Source organism: Podarcis gaigeae (assembly GCF_964106915.1).
Source record: "Podarcis gaigeae genome assembly, chromosome: 1".
Classification (NCBI taxonomy): Eukaryota; Metazoa; Chordata; class Lepidosauria; order Squamata; family Lacertidae; genus Podarcis; species Podarcis gaigeae.
The window spans coordinates 116025454-116051293 of NC_139678.1; the positions used below are offsets into that span (position 1 = coordinate 116025454).

The 25840-nt window shown below is 42.5% G+C and overlaps 1 protein-coding gene and 1 long non-coding RNA gene across 4 annotated transcripts in view; one reads left to right on the forward strand and one right to left on the reverse strand.

The window, feature by feature from the left end:
- Positions 1-25840, reverse strand: part of LOC310833255 — a 199036-nt gene that overhangs the window by 24549 nt on the left and 148647 nt on the right. The gene's annotated exons all lie outside the window — the stretch shown is intronic.
- The window catches only part of CHN1 (chimerin 1), a 109602-nt gene that overhangs the window by 3435 nt on the left and 80327 nt on the right, over positions 1-25840 (forward strand). For all 3 annotated transcript variants that reach the window (XM_083711453.1, XM_083711455.1, XM_083711454.1), the window contains exons 2-3: positions 21097-21135; positions 23347-23402. In XM_083711453.1, coding sequence (XP_083567579.1) covers positions 21097-21135; positions 23347-23402 — 95 coding nt within the window. The remainder of the gene's footprint in view (positions 1-21096; positions 21136-23346; positions 23403-25840) is intronic.

A 25840-nucleotide genomic window follows, 5' to 3' on the forward strand; every position in this document is an offset into this window, starting at 1 on the left:
GGAGGCCCGTTTGCAACGTGAAAAGAACGCAACCCGCGCCTGCATACACGCGGGTCGTGAGTCGCCGTTTCTGCGTATGCGCGTGACATCCTTTTTATTTTTTTAAAACTTTATTAAGTACAAATTAGAAAAACATACATATTTACAACAAAAGGAAATACAAAAGAAAAAAGAAAATACATATAAACAAGGAAAAAATATATTTTCATATTTACAGTTATTTATATCTGTATAAAATGCTGTTCACAATAGAGAAGTGAAATGAAAAGTAAGATATCTGAAAAAAGAACAAAGAGAAAATAAATAAATAGAAGAAAATCAAAAGTAAAGATTTTTAAAAGTAGGTAAGTATTCACTATACACAGCCATTTCCAATCTATATTTATATTCAGATATATAATTTCATCTTGTCCTTATCTACCTTAAGTAAAATGTTTTTTAAAAGACATCAATGATGCGTGACATCATTTTGTGCACATGCACGAGCGGCGAAACCCGGAAGTAACCCTTTCCGGTACTTCCAGGTCACCGCGGGACACAACCTAAAAAAGTGTATCATGAAGCAAACGTAACATGAGGTATGACTGTAGTGCTTTTCTCAGCAGTAGTAATGTTTAATACTCTTAAAAAATAGAGCTTTTTATCAGCTTTGGGTGATTTTCCAGCTGTATCCCTGTCTAGAGAAAGTGAACATTTCTACAGTGGTACCTCAGGTTACATACGCTTCAGGTTACATATGCTTCAGGTTACAGACTCTGCTAACCCAGAAATAGTACCTCGGGTTAAGAACTTTGCTTCAGGATGAGAACAGAAATCGTGCTCCAGCGATGCGGCAGCAGCATGAGGCCCCATTAGCTAAAGGGGTGCTTCAGGTTAAGAACAGCTTCAGGTTAAGTACGGACCTCCGGAACGAATTAAGTACTTAACTCGAAGTACCAATGTATTATTATTATTATTATTATTATTATTATTATTATTATTATATACTGCCCTATACTTGCAGGTCTCAGAGCAGTTACAACATAAAATCACAGTGTAAAAACACAAAATACAGAAATCAAAATTAAAAACAGAAACAATCCAGTAACTCCCACCCACCAACACATTTAAAAAGGGTATTGGTTGTCAGTCGGCCAAAGGCCTGGTTAAAGAGGAACGTTTTTGCCTGGCGCCTAAGGGTGTATAATATACAATGATTCATGCCCTGGTTACATCTAGACATGACTACTATAATACACTCTGCATGCAGGGCTATCTTTAAAGAAGATTTGGAAGCTTCAGGTGGTACAGAATGCTACCACCCAGTATCTTTTTAGATGATCAGGGCATATAACACCCTTCCTTTTCTGGCTACACTGGTTGTCAGTTGCCTACGCAGCAGTGTGCAGAAAAGATGTTTGCTTGAGACCTTTCCTGGTACCCACAGCCTTTGGCCCCTCACGTGTTGTTGAACTGGGATGAGAGTTGGAGTTCAGCAATTGGAGAGGGTTCATGCATTCCCCTGCTGTAAAACATTGGAATGGTTCATAACACGATTTTCTTTTTAAAGAGAAAACAACCATCCATATCTGTTTGTACCTCTGGGCTCCACACACCTGCAAGCCACTGCTATGCACCTTCATTTCTGACTCCAGCAGAAGCTGATCGTCCTCTCTGACACAAATTTGATGGGTGTGCTTTATTGCTCATTGCAGGGTGGGAGGTTTTTATGGCTACAAAAAACAGAAAGAGAAAGGTCAGATACAAAGTTAATGATCAACTATCTTTATTTTCATCCCTTCTGTGTTAGGAAAGACCCGTTTCTTCCTGTTGTTGTTTTAAAAAAGAATGCTTCGATTTCCAAGTAGGGCATCACGTTTTTAAAATGTTCCCTTGCATTTAAAAACAACACTGACAAAGTCCTTCTTACGCTTGTTTTCTTTTTGCAGGATTTTTTTTTAATGCAAGGGAGCTTTCAGACATGTTTCTGCCTGTCTACAATAGTATAATCCACCTTCCCTTCCCAGGATTGTGCTGCGTTTGTCGGCAGGCCAGACTAATATGTTAATTGGATTATTGCACATTTAGGTTATGAAACCGTAATATGGTACAGTGAACTGCACCATTTCAAGCTGCAGGTGGAGGATACCATTTTTGAAGGTTTCTCCATGCCAAGAAGCCTCCACCCCTAACTAGTACATCAAGGAGGCCGCTGCCCAGCACAATTGCTTTCCTGTAACTTGCAAGGACAGTAACATCCTCCATGCCCTTTTTTTCCATAAGGGAGCAAAAGAACATCAAAAAATTGTGATTCTGCATCTGTAGTCTTAGGTGGAACAGTCCATTATGCTACCATCAGACTTTAGCATCCCAAGCTATGTAGGCGTTAGCAGTTAAAAATGCAGAAAGGCAATTCCCCTCTGCTGCATTTCAAGTTACATTTGTACCTGAGAGGGGCAGGAATGCCTTTGTTGTTGTTGTTTAGTACTTTAGTCGTGTCCGACTCTTTGTGACCCCATGGACCAGAGCATGCCAGGCACTTCTGTCTTCCACTGCCTCCCGCAGTTTGGTCAAACTCATGCTGGTAGCTTCAAGAACACTGTCCAACCATCTCGTCCTCTGTCGTCCCCTTCTCCTTGTGCCCTCCATCTTTCCCAACATCAAGGTCTTTTTCCAGGAAGTCTTCTCTTCTCATGAGGTGGCCAAAGTATTGGAGCCTCAGCTTCACGATCTGTCCTTCCAGTGAGCACTCAGGGCTGATCTCCCTCAGAATGGAGAGGTTTGATCCTCTTGCAGTCCATGGGACTCTCAAGAGTCTCCTCCAGCACCATAATTCAAAAGCATCAGTTCTTCGGTGATCAGCCTTCTTTATGGTCCAGCTTTCACTTCCATACATCACTACTGGGAAAACCATAGCTTTAACTATATGGACCTTTGTCGGCAAGATGATGTCTCTGCTTTTTAAGATGCTGTCTAGGTTTGTCATTGCTTTTCTCCCAAGAAGCAGGTGTCTTAATTTTGTGGCTGCTGTCACCATCTGCAGTGATCATGGAGCCCAAGAAAGTAAAATCTCTCAGTGCCTCCATTTCTTCCCCTTCTATTTACCAGGAGGTGATGGGACCAGTGGCCATGATCTTCATTTTTTTGATGTTGAGCTTCAGACCATATTTTGCGCTCTCCTCTTTCATCCTCATTAAAAGGTTATTTAATTCCTCCTCACTTTCTGCCATCAAGGTTGTGTCATCTGCATATCTGAGGTTGTTGAATGCCTTTACCCAGTGCATATTACCTGTTTTGTTTTTGCATGGCTGCAACACATCCCAACTCCGATTCATGAAGCTGCTGTCTGTCCATGTACAACGGCTCTCTGAAGCATGCAAACCCAGCTCAACAGTGGAGTGAATATAGCCTAGTTTTTCAAGTCGGGTAGAAGCTGTTTTGACTGAAAATGCATCCACAAACAGTATTTTTCAAGGAACTACAGTATAGATATAGATCGTGGTTACCTTCATGTGTACATGGCTTCAGTCACCAGTTGTAGGAGTACACGGGAGCCAAGTAAACGATAACGTGTACAGTGATTTCTCATTTAAACGAACAGTAAAATTGTATACTTTATTTTGGTAATTTGCCGGTGCTATATCCGTTTCAACTGATGCTAGGAAAGGTCAAAAAAAGCAACAAAATGCCAGTCATTATTTTAGAATTATCAGACAAGTTGTATGACGGGGTGTCATACGCATAGTGTGCACACTTCATCCCGCTATTATCCACTGCAAACTGTGGGTTTTGTTGTGTTTCAAAAGCCTACAAACTCTATGGCGATAGTACAAAAAGAAGGCACAAATGCTTTCTTACACCTTTTATCAAAATGCTAGGAAGTTAGGAAGAGTATAGACACGTCCAACTTCTGTACTCTTGGCAACCACTCTGATCCCTAATAAGTACCCGGGTTTATTTTGTTGCACAAATTCACTTCTGTCCAAGTAGCCACTACACAATAAAATTGGTGCCAGCTCTTAGTAAAGCCTTCCGTTTTGTAGCACATGACTTTTTTTACAAGTATGTGCAAGTTTTGAACACAGTGCATGTATTTCTCTTTTGGATTTTTTTTTAATTTTAACATGTCAACTTTAGCTGTGGAGTATTTCTGTTACAACTTTATAAAGAATTTCACTTGCTCTTTTGAGTGAAACTGTGGACAACTAAAAAAAAAAAGGTATGAGAGTCTGAGCTATCATTTAAAATGGTCTTGTGCAGTGGCGGAGCTTCATGCTCCACTACCGGGGGCGGAGAGCAGGCAGGGGCATGACGCACATCCTGGGGGCATGGCGCGCCACATGCGGGGGCGTTCGCCCAGTGGGGGGGGGCAGCCGTGATGGCACCCCACTGGGATCACACTGCCGGGGGCGGTGCGCTCCCCCCGCAGCCCTCTTCCTCTGCCAGTGGTTTTGTGAACCCATCACCAGCAAGTCAATGTATGCAGCTATGCAATTAAAACCTGTGTGTGCTCAATAGCTGAATATTTTTATTTTATTTTATTTTTTAGCAATAAAAATGAACAAAAATATGAGTGCATTGCAGGCAAAGCAAGAAATCTTCCTCTTTTCTCTGCCCTCACCCCACCCAGCTCCAGCCTCTTGCCCCAAGGGGCTGTAAGGTCTGTGCCATTTGAAAAGTGTTTCTGGCCTTGAGAATCAAATGGCTCTCTTCATCTGGTGCAATGAAACTCTTTATCTAATTTGAAAAATATAATGAAGCAAATAAAGACAGTAACCTTGAGAAGATCTTATTCTTTTTGCTGGCAGTGCATTCTCTTGACTAAAATTGACGAGGAAGCCTGCTTGGAAACTCAGGAAACAAAATGGACCTGTTAGCTGGTAAATTGGTTTCAGCAGATAAACTAATTTGAGTATCCTGAGGCTGAGGTTCATACCCAATGATGACAAATTTCAGTACTTGCTTGATCAATTTGGTGCCTTGGGAAAAGTAGTAAACACAGTTGCTGAGGTCAGGATAAGACAGTGCTAAGAATATTGGAGCACATGCTAATCTCTCATTGCCTACAGTTTTCTCTGCAATCTGTCCCCAGAGGTCACCTTCCCTTACCAGGGGTCTGACACTAGAATCAAGCCTGCTGGTAGAAGAATGTCCCGTGTTGGATGACTGGTAGTGTAGACCCCACGTTTCCCACTTTTGTGCATGATATTATTGCCAGACCCACATTTAAAGAGACAGGTCGTCTTTGGCCCTTACTCTGGCAACTTCATCCATTCTCCCTTGGAAGAGTAAACTGAAGCATTGGGTGCTCATCATTGTGGGTCAACCTATTGGCCGCAGACACTATGTCAGCTTTCTTAAGGGCTGGGGAATTGTAAACATGTGCACAACCAGAGAGCCTCCTTGTGAATCAAGCTGCTGTGGTCACAGCTTGCTAAAGAAGCCACATCCTTAAATCCACAAATGGCTTTTGTGATTTCCAAAGGAAGAGTCTGTGTTTGCTTCTCTGGGCCAGAATGTTTCTGTGTAACCACAGTTCTAACCCACAAGAGATTCAGCCTTAAAGTGGCAAAGGAAGATGAAAACTGCACATTGGGCTGAACGACTTGACATATTCCAGAAATTCCCCTTTTGCTCCCTTGGTTAATTCCTTTTATTTAATGCGGGAGCAAATTAAATGTGGCGTTACGTGTGGCATTTAATGTTCAGGGTTTGAAAAAACGTAAATGCAACTGGCTGGAGAGGTGGTTGCTGATAAATTTCAGGCTCCCATCAGTCAAGGGAGCTTTGGCCATTTTGTCACCTGTTGCACCCCTGAGGGAGGGGAAATGCTATACTAAATGATAGGATTGGGAATGTTCACCTAAAGCAAAGAGCAGTTTTGGAATCAGGGAAGAGTTCAGATTGAATCTGGTAACCTTCCTTCCTGTTCTCTGTTCCATTTTGCCTCCAGCGGGCTATCTCCCCATTTCAAATACGTTCCTCCTAAAATTTAACCTCTAGGTTCTGCTAAATGCTGAGTCCATTAGCATTTTAGATATTGTAAGCAGATGTATAGGTTGAGTCCATTTGCAGATGTATAGGTTGAGTCCATTTGCATTAGCAGACTCTCTCTTTTTAAAAAAGCCATGTCCTTAAATGCAGTGATTTAGTGTTGCGAACAGGTGTCTTGTAACCCTTAAGCACGCCAGCTGTATGTTCAGAGCTGCAGAAATGGTGGAGGGGAGAGTTAATTGTATGACAGGCTGCAATACATACAACAGAAAAGGCTGTCCACAATGTGGACCCTGTTTGCAGAGCCTGGCACATCCCACAATACTTTTAACTGTACCAAGTTTTCTGCAGGGTTGGGAAAATATAAAAACAAAACGCAAGCGCACCTACTTTGTGCATGTCCCATTACCACTTCCACCCTGTAGTGGACGAAATCAGACTTCCAGAAGCTGCTTCTTCCAACATGCATCTTGACATCCTCCAGGCATGAATGAAGGATGCAGATAGGCTGAGGACTGGCACGTGGTGGAATTAGCATCCGAAACCGCCGATTATAGGGCAGTACAGTCATACCTTGGCTCCTGAATGCCGCAAACCTGGAACGTTTGCGAACGTTCTTTGGAACCCGAATGTCCGACAGGGCTTCCATGGCTTCTGATTGGCTGCAGGAGCTTCCTGCAGCCAATCAGAAGCCGTGCTTTGGTTTCCGAACGTTTTGGAAGTCAAGCGGAGTTCCGGAACAGATTTCGTTCAACTTCCAAGGTACAACTGTACAGTCTTCTATAGCAAAACACCTTTGTTAAAACATACTTCTATTTCAGAGTTCCAACCTTAAAATCCTGTATCTTCAGGAATCTAGAAATAAAGCTGAATCAAAACCCTATCTAATGAGAAATAGGCATTTATTTCTTGCAAAAATACACTCCTGCCTGCAAACCTTTAAAAACCAGTAACAAGTAAAATAGATTAACTTCCCAAAAATCATTGCATAATTTTTACTGGTTCTCAGCATAATAGTGAAATTTCTTGTGCAGCTGCTCCACCTTGTGGCCAATGAATCTACAGTGAATGGAGAAAGCAGCCGGCAGCCTTGACTTGTGGGCAGGCAGAGTATTTGTATCCTGCATCAAAAACATCTGTTGGGTACGCATCTCCTGAATATTGCGCTGTGTGTACTGGTAATTTTTAAACTCCATGTAAGAGCCAAGTGCTATATTTTTGTTTTTGAAATCAACACCATTTGCCTTGCAGTGGATGTACTGCTTTTTGTAGTAGAAAATACTCCTGTATGATTTAACTGAACTAGATCCTTATCAAGTGTGGGGTGCTGCATGTGTACCCCTAAACACCAGAAACATGATAACAGGGAAATGCCATAGCTTAATGATGTAATTCATACTTTGCACACAGGAAAGTAAAGGTAAAGGTACCCCTGCCCGTACGGGCCAGTCTTGACAGACTCTAGGGTTGTGCGCTCATCTCACTCTAGAGGCCGGGAGCCACCGCTGTCCGCAGACACTTCCAGGTCACGTGGCCAGCGTGACGAAGCTGCTCTGGCGAACCAGCACCAGAGCAGCACACAGAAACGCCCACAGGAAGTCACACTCAATTACTGGCACCTCTGGGTAAGGCTGGGAAAGACTCCTAGTTGGAACCCTGGAGAGCTTGAGGTGCCATTTAATAATGGCTTATTAAAAGGATGGAGAATGCAAAACAGGCAAAGCTAACAGCAAAAAAAATTAGAGATCAAAATGATGAACCATTCTTTGAGAATTGGAAACCTTTTGAAGAATATCTAAAGAACTACTATAATTGCATGAAATCGCGAGCAGGATTTGAAGTACAGTCGTTCCTCTGGATGCGAACGGGATCCGTTCCAGAGCCCCATTCGCATCCAGAAGCGAACACAACCCGTGTCCGTGCGTCTGCGTCTGCATGTGCGCGCGTCGCGATTCGCCGCTTCTGTGCATGCGCGTGATGTCACTTGGCCATGTGCGCATGCGCGAGCGGCAAAACCCGGAAGTATCGCGCTCCATTACTTCCGGGTCGCCGCAGCGTGGAACCCGAAAATACTTATTCCGAAGCGACTTCAACCCGGGGTATGACTGTATGAGCAACAGTAGAAAGACATTAAAGCTAATAATTTAGGATGTGTATATGGAGTGTTATCAGTTAAAATGTGCAGCATTAAAGGATAAACATAAAACATCATGGAGGGCGGGATGGGAAATCAATGGATAAATTAAACGTATTGTTGATGGTAAAGTATGTAAACTTTTGAAAACTATTTTTGTTTTTTAAAGAAAGAAAGAAAAAGAAACCCCAAAGAGCTGCTTTCCCAGGTACTCAACTCGATGGGCCTGTGGTCTTACTCTGGTCTAAGGCAGTTTCCTGGGTTCTCTCTTACATGACATTCTTAAAGGATCAAGGTTTTCAATGGCATCTGCCTCCGTGTGAGTTGTGTAAGGCCCACTGGGGACTGTTACACGAAGGAAGTTTCTATACACCCCAGGGGGGTTTTGTTGCTTTCCAAGGGTTCAGTCCTCCTTTCGCCCCAGGTCTCTCCTGCATTTAAAAAACCTGGCCCCTTGCCTCTTAAAACCCGCCACTCCCCGTGCAGTACACTGTGACAGTGTTGAGCACATGAGAGGCATGTCGCCTTTGGGGAGCTACCAGGTGCCTCAGCATTAGGAAGCCGGGGGGGAGGGGGGCTGTGTGCCGTTGAAAAACAAAAAAGAGGGGGGATAATAAAGTTCTTGTGCGACGTCTGCTTTAAATATGGAGATGCCGTAGGCAAACTAGCCCATGTGTGCCGAACCATAAATTCCAGAGAGGTATTTTGCGATAGTTTTTATAAAGCTTTTAATGGGAATTCCTGAAAAAAAAAAATGCCATTAGGATTCCATCACACCAGAAGGTTCCAACATGCTTGCTGCGTTAAATGAGCCTTCCTTTTCCATTTGACCTTGGGAAAGCGGCACATAGTAAGGCTACTTTGTATAATCCCATTATTTGAAATTGCCTGGCTTGTTTCTAACGTAGCCAGGGGAGAGGGGCAGCTATTGAAACAATTGCAGTCTTATACTTTATTACTCGAAGGCTAAGGAAGTAGCTGCCACGGCGCACTCAGACTTGACTGCGCTAATGAGCGCATGTTCTGGGGCTGCCTCTTTAAGACTTGGTTCCCAGTGTGGCGTTGGAGAAAGTAAGATACCCCTGTACTTAAATAGCCCACGGCAACAGAACATGCTTCACTGAAATGAGAATCAAGTGGAAGACTTTAAAGTAAGGACCAGTCCAGAAGATTTAGACTGAGAGATTAGTCTTCAGCCTTCCTATATAAATATTATATTGGAAAACAATGGCTATATCTAAAAATCAGCTCCTGTCTCTTCATACATCACTCTCTAGTACAGTGGTACATCTGGATGTGAACAGGATCCGTTCCAGAGCACCGTTTGCATCCTGAAGCGAACGCAACCCGCGTCCGTGCGTCTGCTCGTCCACGGGTCGTGAGTCGCCACTTCTGCGCATGTGCGTAATGACATTTTGAGTGTCTGCGCATGCGCAAGCAGCGAAACCTGGAAGTAACACGCTCCGTTACTTCCGGGTTGCCACGGAGCGCTTTGCACTTTAACCTTTGTGTGGTACTTCCACAAGGCTGTTTCCAGATGGGCTTCCCATTCCCCTCCTCCCCCAGTACATCCTTTGCTTTTCTGCTACATAAGCAGAATTGCTATTGACTTTCCACACTACTGGGGATACTGTGCTTTTTATGTTTATATTCTGCCCACACCACTGGGCCTGATGTGACCATGTGGTTGGGCAAAGGATGAAGTACAATTAACACGAGCAGCTATTTAAAGAGGTTGGGGCTTTATATGATACGTTTTAAAATCAAATTGCATACTTTGTGCGTGGCACTTATTTCAGCGTGATACCGTATTTTTCTGTGTATAAGACTAGGGTTTTTTCCTTAAAAATAATGTCAAAAATTAGGGGGCATCTTATACATGGATACATCTCCCCCCACTTTCTTAAATCCGAGTCCCCCAAAATAGGGGGCATCTTATACATGGTGGTGTCTTATAGATGGAAAAATATGTTAGCTTTAATGGCTTGCAAAAAATCGTTTTAAAATAAAGTGAACATGTTTTAATTGGTGGTGCAGGGGAAGGTTGCTAAAATGGCACTTACTTGGAAGCACATTAAATAATTTTTTTAAAGTTTTTGTTTGTCAGTTGATCATTATTTCATATCTGTTTTAATATTTTGGTGCCAATTAAGTTGGATTAGAGTAAATGGGATGTCAAAACGATGCCAGTGTGAAAGGTGATAGTGAGCATGTGCTGAGTACCTATAGGTTCACCTGCCCAGTTTGTTACTGTGCACATCAAAACTGTGTCTCTAGTAAAAGATGGAAGTGTTGCACCAAGAACCACCTGTGTCTTTCAGAGATTATACTATTGATCTCCTCTTCTTCTTCTTTTTTAAAAATGGGCTTTCTGTTCGAGGAAAGCACAGGGGAAAAATATGGGATGATGATGATTGGATGACAGTGTCACATAGATGTCCCATGAAAAAGTGAGTGAATAATACTCCTTTAATACATAGCAGACAGGTAAGGAATACTTTGGTGAGGGGACACTTTGCTTTGCCTCTTCTGCACAAATTTGCCTAGATGTATTATTCACCCCTGGGAAGGGCAAAGTGTAGCTTCCAAAAAGAAGTCGTTGTTTGGAAGTCTACATAATAATTACATGACGAGAGTTTTGCTACATGGAGCCATGGGCATAGCCAGGATTTTTGTTAGGGACCCCCCCTAAAAAAAAAGTTGAGGTTTTTTGGGGGAGATCATGGCTAAAAATCTACTCAAAATGAGGATATTAGGGGGCAGGCTTCTGCTAAGGGGGGCAGAACCTCAGTTAATTGAGTATTTGTAATGCTTTTTGAGGATTGGGGGGGGCTGTCCCCCTGTCCCCCCCCCCTTGGCTACGCCCATGCATGGAGCAGTGAGAATTGGAGGACAGCTTTCCTTACTTTTGTTTAAGGGTACAACTTGAACTGTCAACTACATCTATTCATTTTATAAAAAAGACTTTGTTTATTATTTTGTTTTTTAAAATTAAAAAAGGTATTGAAACAAATAAGCATAGGATATGGATTAGGGAGGACTCTAATGATAACCAAGAATGTCTTTCAATTAGACACTTGCACAACTACATTCTCTACAGTAGGTAACAGGCCAGAGTGAGGACAGCTTGCTTCCTAGTCCGGCAGTGGTCAGAGGGAGCAGACCGAACAGCATGGCAAAAAAATTCCTACTGGCTACCTGCTATAACTGTAGGGCTTTCCAAAAGGGCAACAGGGGTCAGTGGCAAAGTGGCCACTGCTAAATGAGCAGGCTGTCAGCCTGGGACTCTTGCAACCCAAGTTCAAATCCTTATTAATCTAATAGGCAGTAGCACTTAAGTGGTCATTTTCAGGCTAACCTACTACATAAAATACATAGTTCAGATAAGTTTTTAAAAGTTTTTTGTTTCGCTACAGCTTCTATTTAATATTTTTATGAGTAGCATAAAATAGCAAACGTATCTTTTTCTTTTCAGTGTTTCTTTTATTTTGATATATTTATGACATTGTTTTAACTGTTTTGCTGTTTTATTGAAAGCCACTCTGTATGTGTTTGCTGAAGAGCAGCCAATAACTCAAATAAAAATATTCAACCAATATTTGGTCAACTAGCTTGAGTTAAAGAATCATATGTATACCTAATTGCCTCCCCTATTCTTTTTTAGTAAAATAGGAAGGGGGTTTATTGATTGACAGAAGATGCTTGATTCATGGACTTTACTTTATTATCCTATAGTTTTATTTTATCTGTTGATTTTTACATTATACCTTTTGTAAGTTTCATAATAATGTATATATTATTGTGGCATATTGTTAAATAACTGTTTTATTCATTGACTATTTGATTATTGTCATTTTATGATTATTTGTAAGTGGTTTCTGTTGCTTGTTTATTGTAGGTTTGTATGCTATGATACAAATCTGGTTGTTATGCAAATTTAGAAACATTAAAAGAACAAAATTAAAATAATTACAGCGTAGAGAACAACATGAGAAGATAGAAAAAGAAGTGAATAAAGAATGTTAAGAGTGAGCAAAATACGGTTTTTTGCAAACCAGGACCCTGAACCATGGTTTGAAATTCTAGTTTGCTGCAAAACCTAGATTAAGAGTCTTTTAAACTCCTCCCTCTTGTAGCAGAAGGGAGAAATAGCTTGCATACCTAAGGCTCAACCCTCCTTATGCTTGGGAGGTTTGCTTTTATATCCAAATAAAGCCATGGTGATTTAGTTGAAGACCATAATATGAATATAGCTATAGATTTAAATTGCCACAAGATGGCGCTTTCCATCTTCTAAACTTAAAGAATCTTCACCAGAAATGCTTTATTCAAAACAGATGAATTATTGTGCTCTAAAAAGTCACTTTTACTAGTGAAAAAAAGTTTATATGAGATGCACAAGATTATGAGAATGGGGGCTAAATGTAAATATCAACAAAGGAGGTGACCCTGGTCATTTGCTGTTAGGTAAAGGTAAAGGGACCCCTGACCATTAGGTCCAGTCGTGACCGACTCTGGGGTTGCGGCGCTCATCTCGCTTTATTGGCCGAGGGAGCCAGCGTACAGCTTCATGTGGCCAGCAGGACTAAGCCACTTCTGGCGATCCAGAGCAGCACACGGAAACGCCGTTTACCTTCCCACCGGAGCGGTACCTATTTATCTACTTGCACTTTGACATGCTTTCGAACTGCTAGGTTGGCAGGAGCAGGAACCAAGCAACAGGAGCTCACCCTGTTGCGGGGATTCGAAGCGCCGACCTTTTGATCGGCAAGTACTACGCTCTGTCGTTTAACCCACAGTGCCACCCGCACCCCTTATAGGTACCTATCCATAAATTTAACATAGTATTTGGTAAGGAGGAGCTATTAGCTAGAGCTTTTTAAAGACAAAACCACCAACTTACAAGTTAACTGGCCACAGTATTCCCCACTATAGTGAGATGTTGTTGGCATCTGTCTGTCTCGAGAGACAATGGAGTGCTTCTCCAGGGGTGAAGCCAAACCGCTGTGTTAGCAGCACCTAAGTGACCTCTCTGGGGGTGCAAGCCTGGGCAGTGTGTATGGTGGTCCTGGTCTGCCCAGACGACAAGACCCCCCTCTCAGATCTGCTGATGTGGTCTGAAGGAAAGGAAAGCAATACGTTTTGACGCCAGCTTAACTGCAGCAGTTGCTGGACGGAGGTGTATAAGGCGTCATCCAAATGTTTTAGGGGCTCCGGATTTGTGTAGGGTTTCCTCCTTAGCCTTTTCTTCTCCCAAAGATAACCCACGGAGGCAGCAGAGGTTCAGGACCAGAGTTTTCCTTCTCCTGGATGGGCTACCTTCCCAGGTTGACGAGCCCCATCTGCCCCTCACTTTCATCGACAGCGTGTTGCAGAAACCGCCTTGGTCTTGCATACTCAAACTGCCAGAGCATGTCTTTACAAACAGGGGTGGGGAGGTATTTTGGCTTAACTTGCCATATTTTTCGCTCTATAAGACGCACCTAGTTTTTAGAGGAGGGAAACAAGAAAAAAAATATTCTGACTCAAATGTTGTTGAAGAGGCTTCGCACGGCTATCCCTGAAGCCAGAACAGCAAGAGGGATTGCTGCGCAGCAATCCCTCTTGCTGTGTTGGCTTCAGGGATAGCTGCACAGCCTGCATTTGCTCCATAAGACGCACACACATTTCCCCTTACTTTTTAGGAGGGAAAAAGTGTGTCTTATAGAGCGAAAAATACAGTATAGTACTCATTTCTTTATTTGCCCCTGTGCACATGCCATTTTGATGCAGATCTGTTTCTTCTATTCCCTACTTCCCTTTGGTATAATAGGTTGGCCTACTCCCAAGGCAATATGAGGCTCTGCTTCACGCTGCCTTGGGAGTAGGGTGAGAGGGATGGATAAGGATAAATGGGGTGTACACAGGTTTTCCTTTTCCTAGCCTCTAGTTCAGAGCTTTCCATATACGGTATTTTTCGCTCTATAAGACACACCAGACCATAAGACGCACCTAGTTTTTGGAGGAGGAAAACAAGAGGGGAAAAAATTCTGAATCTCAGAACCCAGAACAACAAGAGGGACTGCTGCGCAATGAAAGCAGCGATCCCTCTTGCTCTTCAGGCTTCTGGGATAGCTGTGCAGCCTGCATTCGCTCCATAAGACGCCCACACATTTCCCCTTACTTTTTAGGAGGGAAAAAGTGAGTCTTATAGAGCGAAAAATACAGTATGTGTCACAACATATTAGTGCATTGGCTGCAGTGTGCAGGTGTGTTGCACAAACACTCCCTGCGTTCCTCCCAGGGGCTGAAAAGGGAGTTAGCATAACCTCCTGTTTGCTAGTAAAACTGAATTACTGTGTTGCAAAATGAAGCGTGTTTGAAAAGCGTGTCACCAACGTGAAAAGTTTGGAAAGCTCTGATCTAGTTTGAAGGGTGCTAAAGGAGCGCAGTAGAATTTATTCTTATTCTTATTTATTAAGTCTGTATAGCGTGTGTCATCTAAAGATCACAGGGCAGTTCACAACATCAGAATACAAAATGGGAACAGAAAATACACAATAAAGCAAAAACAAAACAACAACCCCACAAACATATCACTATCATTCATTAATTTGGGTACAATTCCTCTATAATAATAAAGCAGGGGTCACCAATGTGGAGCCCGCAGGGGCCCACAGACAGTTTTGCTGGTTCCTGAAGGATCCCCCCCCCCCATTGCCAAGAAACAAGGCTTGAAAGGACTGCTCTCTTGCTGTCCATAAGAACATGCTGCAGTGTGTGTTTGGCTGCGGCATGTGTGATGCACAGAACAGTTTCTGTGGTTTGTAAACATGTCTGCAGATCCCAGAAGGTTGATGACCGCTGGAGTATGACATATTAATTTCCCTTCGGGATAATTCTTTAATTTATAAAGCTGATAAATAAGGGAAGAGAGGTAGATGTGTTGAATTCTAAAGGCCGATTTTGGGAAGGAGATTTACAACTGGACAGAAAAGCAATATTGTAAATGAACAGATGGAGATCCTACATGATTTATCATGTTCATAAGTAAAGTTTCTGTCAAAATGGTATTATATTGGAGGTATATATATTTAAGACTTGGCAGGCTTGGCTTCTAGGTTTTTGGTTTATTATTTTTTTAAAAAAATCTGGCAACTGGGTTCTGCAGCTTTAGGCATTGGTCCTCCTCCAGGCTGGATGGTGGATCACCCTCTGCCTCCAGTTTTGTGCCTTGCAGAAGATGTTGGGGTGCCATGACCCCGGAGGGCCCTGGATCCCTCTGTTCTGTCTCGCTGTCCACTGACAGTCTGCTCCTCTTCGGGAGCAATTAGGTCTTCCTCTTGACAGGATTCCTCCCACAGGGGCATGACATCTACAATATATTCAGAGGTGCCTCAGTCAGTGGCAGTTCAGGGAAGTTTAGTCCGCCATCTTGATTCAAAATGGCATCCAATGGTATCCCAACAAACATGGTTGAAGACCTGCTCCTCTGTTGCAGAAACCATTTTGCCAAATTTGATGACTATATCTCAAGAGGTGTCCAAATGGATAGAGAGCAGATGGATGAACAACTTTCCTATAGATATATAGATAGATATAGATAGATATGTAGAATATATGATACTATATTTATAATGATATAATATAACAATATAATATAATTGAAGAAGGAAGGTGTAAGTTATCAAAGAGGTTTATTAGTCTATTGTATCTAACAGCCAAATAAGATATAAAATTACACAGGAATATTTGCAATTCTTACAAGATACATAACAATACTGGATGACTTAGTGTGAAATCACTGCTACAAGGTCCACAAGTGTGATTTCCAGAATAATAAAATAGTACCTCACCAACTTGCACACTGAAAGAAATAAAATTATCTAGGGATGTTATCCATATTATTAAAAGATAATGGCTATATTAACAGTATGCAACCTATGTTGCTGTTGAAAAAGGTGGTCCTGTAAGATTTTGCATGTTGGTGTATAGTGGAAACAGTTACTAATCTGCATATGTTGTCTTTTGCAGTTATCAGTGGCAGGGTGTCTTCCAACAGAAAATTCTTTGCAAAATAATGTTTTATTTTTAATTATTCCCATTGTACTAATACAGATTATTGTATATGCCTTCAGGGGCCTGAATTATGGCTTCCTTGAGACCGTAATATTTAATTTCTTTTCTGCCATGTATTAAAACCCATTGTTAACACTGCATGAATATTTCTAGTGCTTAATGTATTAGAAAATCCTTAGTGAAAGGAGATTAGTTTTTTGGGTTTTTTGTATTAACAAAACCATAAAACAGCTTCTGAGATTAAAGAGGAAAGCAAAATAATTCAGATAAGAGGCAAAGGTTTACGTTAACCTTAGAGAACATTCCAACACTTCCTTGTTTTAAAATTATTCAAAAGACATCTCTCTCAAATTTTGCACAAACCCATGTCACTTGTGGAAATTAATTTGTCTTTTTTATGTGCTAGACAAAGGAAACGGTGGGCACATAAGTTTGCTTTGTTTCCCTGCCCATTCTCTGCAGTTGAAGAAAACACCAAATGACCTTTAAATTTTGTTAAAATATTATTAAGCCCTTTGTTTCCTGATTTTGCTGCAATACCAAGCACTCCCTTCATATAATTCAACCTCCCTAATGGCTATGGATTGAGTTAAGGTCTTCTAAATGCTCAATGTTTTGCTATCCTTAGCAGAAAACGATTGTCCCAAATTCGCCTTTATGCACAGTGTGCCTCCAAGAACAGCACCCTAGCTCCTGAAATCCTCCTGCCTTTCATTTAGTTCTGTTTTGGTTCATGTCTAAATGCAACCCTCTCCATTATCTCTTGTTTTGATTAATCAGTCCAGGAGGCTAAAATTAAATTACCAGGATAAATTTGGTCTAGTGGTCACCTGGTCAGGTGTTTGGCCGGTTTAGCAACTCTACTGCCTCTCCATGTGTTCCTAATGGCCCTATCTCCATTGTTGTCTTAACACTCACACCTCTCAGTAGGGCTTTTCTTCAGTGTCAGCATGCCAGCAATGGTACGTAGGTGCTGCAGACCAACATTTACCTTTCCCTTACCTTCCCCACCCCGACCTGACCACAGTGATCCATGCGACGGGCACCTCCAGGCTTGACTACTGTAATTCGCTCTACGCGGGGCTGCCCTTGAAGCTGTCCCAGAAACTCCAGCGGGTGCAGAATGCTGCAGCGAGGCTCCTCCCAGGGTCTCTGCCATGGAAGTATATTCACCCAGTGCTTTTCCAGCTGCACTGGCTCCCAGTGGAGTACAGGGTCAGATTTAAGGTGCTGCTTTTGACCTTTAAAGCCTTTCACGGCCTAGGACCCTCGTACCTACGGGACCGCCTCTCCCGGTATACCCCACAGAAGACCTTAAGGTCCATATATAGCAACACCCTAGTGGTCCCGGGCCCTAAGGAAGTTAGATTAGCCTCAACCAGAGCCAGGGCCTTTTCAACACTGGCTCCGGCCTGGTGGAACACTCTGCCTCATGAGACCAGGACCCTGCAGGATCTGATTTCTTTCCGCAGGGCCTGTAAGACAGAGTTGTTCCGCCTGGCCTTTGGCTCAGAGCCAATTTGATTCCCTCCCCTCCCCCTCTTTCTTTTTCCTTTCTCCTCTTGTGATGAGGCTGCATTTTAATATTTTAATGTTTCAATATTTTAATGTTGTATTTTAATCTTGTTTTTAAGTTGTATTCATTCAACTTGTTTTTATTATTGCTTGTTAGCCGCCCTGAGCCCAGCCTTGGCTGGGGAGGGCGGGTTATAAATAAATATTATTATTATTATTATTATTATTATTATTATTATTATTATTTAGCGTTCGAAAAGTGCCAGCATTAGAGAGGCCTCATGTGCCAATCTTGTGGTCTCCCAGCTGTCGCTGTGCTTTGGAATATTACATCAGGCTCATCATTTTAAAAGAAAACAAAGAAGTGGAACTTCAATCATCTGTTAATAATATATCAGCACCCTGTAAAAGGCGCAGAAAAATACTATAAAACGCTTCTGCTTAGCTATCACTGATGTAATATGTTTATAGGATAACTTTTGGTATTTTTTTCCTCCAGCGTGGATGTTTGAGGTTGCACAGAAAACACGAGAGCAGTACTTTAATACAAACACATTTTGGAACACCTGTGTGGCATAAATCACTCCTTCAGCCTCCGAATTATAAATATTAGCTTATATGCAAAGTTTTCTTGCTTCTTGGTTGAGATTTAATCAAGATGTTCTGGCTCTGGTGAAAAATAGTCTTTTCCGTTAAGTCATCTTTATTTCTCGTAATGAAGATGTATCCGTAGTGTTGCTACTCCAGCCAAAAGCTATTTACAGTCTTGCTTGTCTGTTTATACAGTTGAACACATGGTTCCTCACCTAAATAATTTACTTGTAAAATGTATTTCCATGCATATGTTGCTAGTAAAGTAGGAATATCCAAGCACTGCCAAAGCAGCCTTCTCTAGAAGTTTAATTAAAGTGTTGCTTGAGTTTCACCAAGTTAAGGCTGGTTCACATGTGAATGTACTTCACTTGATGACTCTTAGTACAAACTGTTCCCCACTGAAAAGCATTGGGATGGATCCAGACTTCACCAGATGGAAGGGGGGTTTTTTCCCTGCCCACAGAAGACTTTTGACCTAGCAGAAGAATCTCACTGCCAGATCAGGAGGAGGTATCATTTGATACTTCCCTCTCCCCCACTGTCCCCACAGTATGAATTCATATAATCATAGAATTTGTAGAATTAGAAGATACTTTGCGGGTTATCTTATCCAACCCCATGCATTGCAGGAATCTCAACTGAAGCATCCATGACAGATGGCCATTCAACCTCTGCTTAAAAACCTCCATGGAATAAGAGTTCACCAACTCTTGTGGAAGTCCATTCCACTCTTGCCGTTAGAAAGTTCTTCCTGATGTTTAGTTGGAATCCCATTGTGATTTGAATCCATTGGTTCAGGGTCCTAGCCTCCAAAGCAAGAGAAAACAAGCTTGCTCCGTCTTCCACGTGACAGCCCTTTAGATATTTGAAGATCTTATCTCCACTCAGGCCAAACATACCCAGCTCCCACAACCGTTCCTCATAAGGCTTGGTTTCCAGAACATTGATCCATCTTAGTCCCTCCATCGAAGATGGTGGACTATCCTTCATTGGAGGTTAATGGAGCAGAGGTTGGATGATGTCACAGAATCCTAGAGTTGGAAGGGACCACAAGGGTCATCTAGTGTTTCCCAAACTTGGGTCTCCAGCTGTTTTTTGGACTACAACTTCTGTCATCCCTAGCTGGCAAGACCAGTGGTCAGGGACAGTGGGAACTGTTGTCCGAAAACAGCTGGAGACCCAAGTTTGGGAAACACTGCCGTACAGGAATCTCTCACCCAGTGTGAGACTTGAATCCACAATCCTGAGATCAAGCATCGCATGCTCTACCAACTGAGCTAATGCCATCGATGCTTTAGCTGAGAGTCCTGCATAGTAGGGGGTTGGACTAGATGACTTTCAAGGCCCCTTCCAACTCTACAATTATATGTTTCTAGCTGATTTAAAGTGTCTTAATGTGCATGCACACAACACAAATGCACACTGAAATCATATAAACAATAACTGGAAAGTTGCAAAATATATTTTAAGAATCTGAACAAAATCTCATTTTTCTGAAAGTAAGAAGTGGTGAGTGTCATGGGTCATGTGACTTTAAAAGGTAAAGGGACCCCTGATCATTAGGTCCAGTTGCAGACAACTCTGGGGTTGCGGCGCTCATCTCGCTTTATTGGCCAAGGGAGCTGGCGTACAGCTTCTGGGTCATGTAGCCAGCATGACTAAGCTGCCTCTGGCGAACCAGAGTCTCTGGGCTCAGCCATAGCTGCAGGCATCTGTAAATGATGCCATTTGGGAGTTCTCTAGCAGAGCATGCTCACATCCTGATCAGGAGAAACAATTGTACACAATTTCTTAAACATACGATCTCTACTTTGATTAAAATGAAGTTACCAATGCTTCCTTTATAGGTATGAAACCTTAAATTTGTCTTGCATTTTGTTAATTTGCAACCAACAATTGAACAAGGACATTTTGCTTCGAGCTGTTGTCATAGTTGTACCTTCCTCACTGTATCTTCCTTCTTTCATTTTCTTGTTTTTTTTAACTGTTATATTTGGGAGTCCCTTTAAACTGGATACATTTGGGCAAAAAGAACCTTCCCCCCCCCCCAAGGTCTGTCTATGCGTAATCAGTTTGAAAAATGGAATGGCTGAGTCAGGGTGGGGAGTCATAGAGCCATAGAATTGGAGCTGAACTCTGGGTGGGGGGTGGGGCGGATCCTTATCTTTCCCACCCACCCCCACAGGAAAAGTTTGACATGTGGACTGAGCCACTGTGATGTCACAGTGATGTCAGGTAACCCTTTTGCATAGTGTTGTGCATGGAAACTGTGGCAGCTGGTAGATCGCCAGCCCTTGCAAAGCACTGTGCATGAAGGAGAAGAAGAGAAGAAGAGTTTGGATTTGATATCCCGCTTTATCACTACCCGAAGGAGTCTCAAAGCGGCTAACATCCTCCTTTCCCTTCCTCCCCCACAACACTCTGTGAGGTGAGTGAGGGTGAGAGACTTCAAAGAAGTATGACTAGCCCAAGGTCACCCAGCAGCCGCATGTGGAGGAGCGGAGACGCGAACCCGGTTCCCCATATTACGAGACTACCGCTCTTAACCACGACACCACACTGGCTCTCTATTCCACACCACACTGGCTCTATATCACATTGGCATGGGGTTTTCATGGTTCTGTTGACCAGCTGGTGATGTGGCATGGCCAAAACAGCAAAATGAGGAGGCCTGGCAGGTCTAATTAGACCTGAGGCCCAGAGATTGCCAATGCTGGGTTGAATGGAACCAAATAATGCTGTTAATTTGAAACCTCTCAAAAAAATATATATATCTCAAGTATCTTCTACTGGGGTACTAATGAGTATTGTTATTCTTTCAGATACTGATGAATACAGGCCACCAGTTTGGAAATCTTATCGTAAGTAGTTGATTCTGTTACTTTTGTCCCTACCCCTGGTACTGTTAATATTTTTTAAATGGTGGAAATTGTAAGTCTTGAATTTATAAACACGGTGTATTCAGAATCCCTCTGCTCTGCAGCATCTGAAACCGAGGGGCTTGAAATAGATGATCCTCAGGGTCCCTTCCAACTCTACAATTCTATGAATGAAACACTATGAATGAAAGTATATTGTTAGGATACTGGTTCTGAACCTTACTGTACCAAGAAGATCAATGGATGTCACAGTTTTTTTGGTCTATTTCCTTCTATTAAAACCAGTTGAACCAGGGGATATTTTTTCTTTTTTAAAACGTAAGAGGCTAGATTTGTATACTCCATTTTGGAAATTAGAGGATTTCATGATATTGCACTTTGCATCTGCTCTCTTGCTGAGGACGAAAAAAAGCCCTTTAGAAAAATCCCCAAATCTGCTTCTGATCAGGTGTCTGATTTAGAAGTTGGGGGAACCTTCATTAAACTGTTTGCTCTCCGTTTTAAATCTACACATAAATTTGTGGGTGCATCAGAAAGTAAGTGGAGGAAGACCAAAACCATCACAAACCTAGATCCTGAAAAGATGCTGGATTGGACAATCACCTTTCACAATCCCAGGCTTACGATAGGAAAGTTGGCTTTATTGTAGCTAGAATTCTGTGTGCCTAGTGTTTGTTTGTGTATTCTTTTAAGACCCAAAATTGAAACAAGAGATAGCACCATATTGCCGTACATATTTGAATCTAATGCACATTTTTGGGGCCAAATTGCGAAAATTAAGGTGTGAATTAGACTTGATGGCATGTTTACATTTGCCAGCGAATACCTTTTTTTGGTTTCAAGGTTCTGAAAATTGAGGTGCGCATTAAATTCGATGGTGCATTAGACTCAAGTAAATATGGTACAGTAGTTCTCAGTATCTCTCACTCATATATATATGAGAGAGAGAGAGAATTAGGAGGTTCTTGTGGTGATATAATATCTGTTTTTACTCTAGGGCTTCTGTCCCTGCTACTGAGTAGCTGGACCAACAGGACTTATCTGTCATTATCAGCGTTTCATGTTCAGTGTCCCACCATGATTTAAATCTGTTCTGTATTGAAATTAATGTCAACCTTCATTTCATTTCATTTGTGCCCAGGCTTTGACTTCAGAGCCTCGAAGGAACCGTAGTACCTTTAAGAGCCCCCTGCCCCACAGCTGCTGCCGCATAATCACTATTGTCAGAACCTTTGTCTGCTCCAGAGCCTTTTAAGTGTCCCACAGTGCAGCTTTCGAGTCATAACTTATTATATCAGTCACTTGTCATATGCCAAGCCAGTCACTTAATATAAAACCATTAACACACAAAGTGACTCGAAGCAGGCTTTTTGTCTTCAAGCTGATGATTAAAGGATAAAATTGGCACTCATTGTGTCGCTTATATTAAACATCGTTAATCACAACAACCATACATCCAGCAACTTGTCACCATGAAATGCATGTGTGTTGTCTCCCGTTGCAAATAGCAATAATAAATCGCTGCAAAATAACCTTTTGCAAGGAAAGTGAAGCTTTTGTCCTTTTTTGTTTATGGTTCAACCAAAATATGCAATTCCGTTGAATGTTTCCAATGTGCTCGGTTACCTTTTCTTGAGAATCCAAAGAGAGTTGTTGGGTGCTAACCTATAGTGTCCAGGACAAGATATCTGAAACAGCTTTCAGCATAACAGAGCTAAGCCATGGTTTTAACTTCTGCCTCCCTCCTCCTCAGTCATGTTGTTCTCTGGATCAACTCTAATATCATTGCAACCAGTCTTGGGGAATGAGGTGGGAGGCGATAACAGGTGGCTGGAGTGGGAGGAGGAAATCGGCAAAGGTTGCCTCGCCCCTCCCTTTGCCAGCAGAATCCCTTCCTTGGATCAAAAGTCTTCCATGGATGAAAATCTGCCTCCAGCTTACCACGTTGCTGTTTAGCTACTGCTGACATGTAGTTGGTATATTGTATACTTTTAGTTTCCCATGTATTGAATGCCCCTTCGAACACAGTCGATGTGGCATACAAAGGAACCGACTGGCCATTGGCATAGACAGATGTCCAGTTGTCAAAAATGGCTATTTCATTAATACCAACAAATAGAAATGCTAAAGTGTTTACCTCCTTGCAGTCTGAAGCATAAAAATGAAATCCATTTTTCCTCTGCCTTTTCCTAGTGTATCAGTTGCAACAAGAAGCTCCCCACCCTAGAAGGATTACCTGCACATCTGAGGTGGGTTTACTGTGAAAGCTAAATGTAATTGAAGCCTTTTTACAGTGCCACTGTATTCTGCTCTGGTCAGACCTCACCTGGAGTACTGTGTCCAGTTCTGGGCACCACAGTTCAAGAAGGACACTGACAAACTGGAACGTGTCCAGAGGAGGGCAACCAAAATGGTCAAAGGCCTGGAAACGATGCCTTATGAGGAACGGCTAAGGGAGCTGGGCATGTTTAGCCTGGAGAAGAGAAGGTTAAGGGGTGATATGATAGCCATGTTCAAATATATAAAAGGATGTCACATAGAGGAGGGAGAAAGGTTGTTTTCTGCTGCTCCAGAGAAGCGAACACGGAGCAATGGATCCAAACTACAAGAAAGAAGATTCCACCTAAACATTAGGAAGAACTTCCTGACAGTAAGAGCTGTTCGACAGTGGAATTTGCTGCCAAGGAGTGTGGTGGAGTCTCCTTCTTTGGAGGTCTTTAAGCAGAGGCTTGACAACCATATGTCAGGAGTGCTCTGATGGTGTTTCCTGCTTGGCAGGGGGTTGGACTCGATGGCCCTTGTGGTCTCTTCCAACTCTATGATTCTACGATTCTATAAAATACTGAATATTGTTGCTTAGTTTAGTTCTGGCAAACCTCCACGACCAGGCACACCCCACCACTGCCTTCCGTGGACCTCCTTGAATATATATTCCCTGTGGCCACTGTTTTAATTTCCCACAATGTTCCTAGCCCTTTTTATTATTATTATTATTATTATTTATAAGCCAATTACACTTAGTCCCTCTTTCCCAGCCTCACCACTACATGATGGAAGCTTTAGCTGGTTTCCTTTGAGCCAGGCTTGTAGGCAGTTCTCTGCCTGAACATGGCTAGGAAATCATGCTGTAAATATTCCAATTACTATATAAAAGCACAGGGCCCTTATTGCAGCCCTCTTAGAGACCATACTAGGTGTGATTCTCAATACATCATTAGCAACCATGTCTCTGTTCTCTGAAAGATTTAATACCAAGAAAAGAGCAGGAAGTCATTTTTTCAACTGGGACCACAGCATGCAGGGAGGGGAAGGTTAAATCTTTCTTCCTCAGCCATGACACCCATGAGAATCACCTCCGCTCAGCTGGTACTATTCCTGTTTTGTTTAGTCCTCATTTGCACTTAGGGTGAGGGCAGTCCTATGTTATTGTTGTTGTTTAGTCATTTAGTCCTGTCCGACTCTTCGTGACCCCATGGACCAGAGCACGCAAGGCACTCCTGTCTTCCACTGCCTCCTGCAGTTTGGTCAAACTCATGCTGGTAGCTTCGAGAACACCGTCCAACCATCTCATCCTCTGTCCTCCCCTTCTCCTTGTACCCTCAATCTTTCCCAACAACGGGGTCTTTTCCAGGGAGTCATCTCTTCTCATGAGGTGGCCAAATTATTGGATCTGTCCTTCCAGTGAGCACTCAGGACTGATTTCCTTCAGAATGGATAGGTTTGATCTTCTTGCCATCCATGGGACTCTCCAGGGTCTCCTCCGGCACCATAATTGAAAAGCATAGATTCTTCGGCAGTCAGTCTTCTTTATGGTCCAGCTCTCACTTCCATACATCACTACTGGGAAAACCATAGCTTTAACTATACGGACCTTTGTTGGCAAGGTGATGTCTCTGCTTTTTTTAAAGATCCCAGGGCTTTTTTTTTCTCAGCCGGAGCTTAGCTCTGGCACCTCTCAGGTGGGCGTCATTGCCATTCTAAGGCGACAGGGGAGAAATTCATGGTGAGCTCCAGCATCTCTTTTTCTATGAAAATAGCACTGTGCAGTTAAAGTAAAAATGGTCATTGTTATGATTTGCATCATCATGCCTTACCACCCTTGACCTGTCCATCTTGTTACATCAGGCACGTACTGCTGATTTGCTGGATTTTTTTGCTTGATAGCCATTAATTAATTGTTTGTAAGGGGTGAAAGGAGAGAGAGGAAGAGGGAGAACGAGTGCAGGACTCACTGGATAAAAACCAGAAGCAAACCAACCAGTTGTTAACCATTTGTCAATCAGACCTTCCTTCCCAGACATTGGGGCACTATCTGATGACCAAAATGTGTCCTGCAAAAGTAAGCCATGCACAGAAACAGGGTTTCATGCTTGGATCATCCCCAGGGACTAGTTCTCATTGTACATCAGGGTGTGCAGTGGATGATGAACACGTCACTTTCAGCCCCGGCAGCCCTGATTTCTTGTTCGCTGATTCCAGGTCTCTCCCCTGGTTGCCTTCAGTAGACATGATCAGTGCTGCCTAATCTCTTTGGCAGAGGGAGAATATGTTGGTCTGGTTTTCTCTCTCATCTTACTGGACAAAGCTGAACTTGCCCACCTATTCAAGGTTACAAACCTGGTAACTCCAATCACCACGTCAGGAGCTTTTTTTATGTTTTTAGGCAAACAGTTTTATCTGTTCCTCA